This window comes from Montipora capricornis, chromosome 7 (genome assembly GCF_036669925.1).
Source record: "Montipora capricornis isolate CH-2021 chromosome 7, ASM3666992v2, whole genome shotgun sequence".
NCBI classification, from domain to species: domain Eukaryota; kingdom Metazoa; phylum Cnidaria; class Anthozoa; order Scleractinia; family Acroporidae; genus Montipora; species Montipora capricornis.
In genome coordinates this window covers 20,723,479-20,728,478 of record NC_090889.1, presented here as the reverse complement: position 1 = coordinate 20,728,478, position 5,000 = coordinate 20,723,479, and the positions used below count along the sequence as shown (strand labels likewise).

The 5,000-nt window shown below is 38.9% G+C and overlaps 1 protein-coding gene across 1 annotated transcript in view; it reads left to right on the top strand.

Moving 5' to 3' along the window:
* The window catches only part of LOC138056394 (DDB1- and CUL4-associated factor 1-like), a 44,279-nt gene that overhangs the window by 6,462 nt on the left and 32,817 nt on the right, over nt 1–5,000 (top strand). The window contains exons 5-7 of the mRNA XM_068902180.1: nt 1,428–1,495; nt 2,846–3,104; nt 4,202–4,377. Coding sequence (XP_068758281.1) covers nt 1,428–1,495; nt 2,846–3,104; nt 4,202–4,377 — 503 coding nt within the window. The remainder of the gene's footprint in view (nt 1–1,427; nt 1,496–2,845; nt 3,105–4,201; nt 4,378–5,000) is intronic.

The window sequence follows — 5,000 nt, the reverse complement described above, 5'->3', positions numbered from 1 at the left end:
TCACGGTGTTCTTGCGAACTGATTGGTTGAATGTTTCTTTCTTGTTGTTCCAAATATGGTACTTAGCAAATTGAATATTCAGAAGCTTGTTTCTCAGCACACAAGGGGCCGTTACACGTTTCAACCCTTACGGGTTTCTGATTTAACTCAATGAAAGGGAAGGAAACAAGAGGTTAATATCCCTATCGAGGGTATCCACCCGCGGCCAGATGTAATTGACTGAGAGTCGATTTTGATGAGGGAGGAAAACCGGAGTACTGGCGGCGGGGAGAAAACTCCTCAGAGTCAGATTGAGATCGACTGAAACTCAGCCCACATACGACCTCGAGGCCAGGGTTAAATCCAGGTCACAGATGTGGGAGGTGAAGTTAATAACCTCTAAACTCCCCTGACTCCTCATAAAATCAATGGTTATTACAGGTTCCAACCCTAACCGTGAATAACATAGCCACGCAGTTATTGAAAGCTAACCGTTTTAAAATGGGTGCTTAGACTTAAATATTAATTTTACTGTTTATCAAACTGAGAGTGCTATTTGAAATTGGTGTGTTTAAAGCCAAAGTACTGTATAGGCTGTTTTTAGATTTTGTTGTCATGTTAACCCATCACATCGCATTAATGAGTCATCTTGTTAAGCATTTATTGGTCTTTCACATAGAGCGGTTTTCAATTGTGTGTCGAAAGTAATTAGCGAATTGCTTTGGTTTATTCATGATTACTTCACTCAGTGATTGGTTCAAAGTTCTCGCGCCACTTTTTCAACCAATCAGAAGTGAAACCAAATTAAACCAATTGTGGCTCGTGTGTGCACATTTTCCCACGCTTTGTGTCGGCTACATGTAATTACTTCGAGTTTTGATTGGTTTAACGGATTGTCTCCGTCCTTTTTGATTGGCCAAAGTAATTAATTTGGTTTTGGTTTTACGACACTCATTTGAAAACCGCGCTATGGCATCAAAACAGTCATTACTTTTAAGTGGAAAAGTTTGGTAGATTCAATCCTGCCAAATACATGTGGTAGTTTGTCGAAAGGTTAAAACTGGTTGGAGCCCCCTTAAGTCATAAACAACAGAGATCAACTTTGAAAAACTGTTAGGCTGAACAGTTTTCAAAAACCTATTCAATCACAAGCCTTTTTAATCTTCTCCAATTTTGCCCTTTTTACCTCCTTTAATTTGTATTTGCTGTTTTATTCAAACCTTCTTTCAATGTTCTGAGTAGTTTTTTTAAATTTACTTTTCGCTTGATTTGGTTGCCGGTTTCCAGTCACTAAATTTGGCTGAATTAATTTTTATGACACAGTCCCTTTAATTAATTAGTAATTAAACCACCCATTACCTGTATGCAGGCAATTATAAGTAAATTTTAGATGTTTTATGTGGTTCCATAGTCCAATATGCATATTTTTGCAACTTTATTGATCACAGGTCTTTTGGCATTTGCAATGGAAAGTCAAGACATTGCTGCAGTGTTTAGAGAAGAAAATGCTACCTTGGCAAGTTTTGGCATGATTTAGAAATGTGTTGATGAATTTGTCCAATCTAACTGGAGATTACTGCATTATTTTTTTACTTAGTGTAAAATCGAACTTGTTTTGCATGGTTGGCTTATAGAACGAGGAATATTATTTCATAATAATGATAGGGTGTTTTTCCTTGGTGTGAAAGCGAACTTGTTTTGTTTGGTTGGCTTATAGAACGAGGAATATTCATGATAATAATTATAGTGCGCTTTTACTTGGTTTAAAAGCGAACTTGTTTTGTGTGGTTGGCTAATGTAGAATGAGGAATATTCATAATTAATTAATTAGAAGTGCGCTTTTACTTGGTGTAAAGGGGAACTTGTTTTTCACCAATAGAAACATTGGAATGACATCATTTTCTATTGGTACCAATGGACCATCGGAATTGCCCTGTACCCAGCTAGATCACATGACAAAAATTAATACTCTAAGTTCCCTTAATGAGATGCACATTCACCGGTAGAACCATTGGAATGACATCTGATCATTTTCTATTGGTACCAATGGACCATCGGAATTGACCTGTACCCAGCCACTTACCACGTGAGAAAAATTAATACTCTAAGTTCCCTTAATGAGATGCATATTCACCAACAGAACCATTGGAATGACGTCCTTTTCTATTGGTACCAATCCTACCATTGGTACCAATGGACCATCAGTTTGACGAATCATATTCATTTGTGTATATTGGACATGCTATTTAGTTATCAACCAAGGAAAAAAATTGAACCACAACACAGCAAATGAGCTGTGAACTGAGCAGTCAAGTGGGACCTACCCTATAGTTGTCTACTTGACTGGGACCTTTATATATAATAATCAATGAGAATGAAAATTCTAATTATTTCTTATAACTGGTGAAGATGAGAATGTGATGGGTAAGAAATGTGAGCTACATATTACATGCACTGTTTGCTATTTCATTCATTGCATTTAATGTCGTACTTTAATAAATTATGCGAGAAATAAGTCTTGTAAAATGAGTAAAAAAAGGTGGGTTTTTCTTTCCCTGAAACTCCTGATAAACACAAACTTGCAGAGCATCCTTGCTGTTAATAATAATAATAATAATAATAATAATAATAATAATAATAATATTATTATTATTATTATTATTATTATTATTATTAATTATTATTATTATAATTATAGTACCGGTAATAAAATGTGATTTAACTTGAAGACAGGAATTTTTATTTCTTCAAGTAAATTCTCATCTGCTGTTCTCAAGACCTTTTGGAATTATTGTGATTATATATCTAATCTGCCTTTATAGTTTGTTGTTCTGTTTTCTAATTAATTTCCTCTTCGTACTTATAGGTACCTTGTATGTTGCGCCGATTGCACATTGCAAAAGACTTGTCAGACCTGACGCAGCCTGCAATAGCAGACTTTAATAACAGAGTTATCATCAAGGCTAAAACAAGCAAGAACAGGGCTGAAAGTGGAAGCAACCCAGTCAATTGTAAGAGCAAGCGAGCAAACCTGGCTGAGTCTGTAGCTGGGCCGTCAAACAGTCATGAATCAAACCTGTGTAATGGTGATGTTGATGAAATAAATGGTGGTGTTAGTAATAGGGGTAGGTGTCCTTGTGCAGATTTTATAACTTACCTTATTATAGGAAGTTAACTCTCCATGCAATTAACGCGAATCGTTAACATTCATGTTAATTTAAGTCGCGCTAATGTTATGTTGTTTTCCACGAGGTTAATATTTAGTGAAGCGTTGATTTCTGCACTCTTAATTTCCATAACTTTAACCCTGATTTTGAAACCTCTCCAGACACTCATGACACCTTGAAAACGATAAAATAAGGTACAGTCTTTCTTTCTTTCTTTTTTTCGCAACTGTTTTGGCCATTGCAGGGTATGTTACACTGTGAAATGTTTCGTGCAACTTGTCTCGCCACATTGTCGCCAAAGCATTGTGAGACAAGTTGCACGAAACATTTCACAGTGTAACAGCACCTTTAGAGCCTGGATTTTTTCAGGCATCTTTGCCACTGCTCAATAATTATTTGCAAGCCTGCCATGACCCCCATGCAGCACAGGAGACAGGCACCCGTCATTAACATTGGAAAAATGGAAGGGAGTTGAAAACCTCCACAGACACACCTTTCCCACTACACAACCACACTTTGCCAGGGTTACGTCTTAAAGCGCACAGGAAGGGAAGGCAGGAAGTCATGGCACATGCACGACCTAACACAAGGATCTCACATCCTTGTTTCGACTTCTTTCTTTTCAGTGTAGCCTAAGTAGCTTTAAATACCCTTAAAACGGAGCACTGATGGAAAGAGGGGGGTAAAATGAGCGCACCATCGGCTTCCTGGGAGAGTACTCTCTAGAGAGTAAAGGAACTTCCGACGTTAAATAACGTGTACCTTTACCTTTACCTTTACAGTACCTTTTATTTTGGATTTTGATCAGGAGGTCATCATTGTTTGACAGCTGGGCATTTCTAATGTTTTTTATCTATACAATATAGTAATCAGAAAAAATGAAAACAGCCGGGCAAAGTTGTGGCAAAAGAGTGTAAAGATACAGACGGTCCATTTGCCTGGTGCCGGGCCCTTAATGTGCCTCCGGCTAACAAAGCTGCTCACCACAACTGACACATATAAAGTGCTCCTGTTGTTGACTTTGCTTGATTTCCTTTGTGATTTTTGTGTTCCAGGTAAGAGCGTCCAGCAGTCAAAGTATTCTTCTTCCACAAAGCCAAGCAAAACAACACGGTCAAGTAAGGGAGGGTATCACATCCTTCCTGTGTCCTATTCTCTCCATCCCTTGACACTTGGGATGCAACAAAGACTTATCTTACAATACCTGACTCCATTGGGTGAATATCAAGAGGTATTTGTCAAGTGCCATCTTTTGTAAGGGAACAATGAGTACACCTGTTTTCTTTTGACCGCGCACCGGTGGCTCAGTTGGTTGAACACCGGGCTGTCACGCGGGAGGTCGTGAGTTCAACTCCGGCCGGACCAACACTCAGGGTCTTTAAATAACTGAGGAGAAAGTGCTGCCTTTGTAATTACATCTGCAAATGGTTAGACTCTCTAATCTTCTCGGATAAGGACGATAAGCCGGAGGTCCCGTCTCACAACCCTTCAATGTTCATAATCCTGTGGGATGTAAAAGAACCCGCACACTTGTCGTAAAGAGTAGGGCATGTAGTTCCCGGTGTTGTGGTCTAGTCTTTCTGGTCTGGATAGGGTAGGGTGGAGCACCTCGCATAGGACCTCGAGTCCTGTTCGTGCTCCTTCCCTCTGGGCAGGGTTGCCCAGTAGAAGAGACAAACCAGATGTCTCGCAAAACGAAACAGGTACTCATCTTGCAACTGACTGGGTTTGTACCATAGGGTCTGTAAGGCCTTCCAAAGAACTGCTGTGGTGATTTCATTGGTTGGTCAAGTTTTTGGTTGCTTGTTTCTGTTTAGAAATTCCCATTTTTCTAGTCATTGGAGACACGTCTCT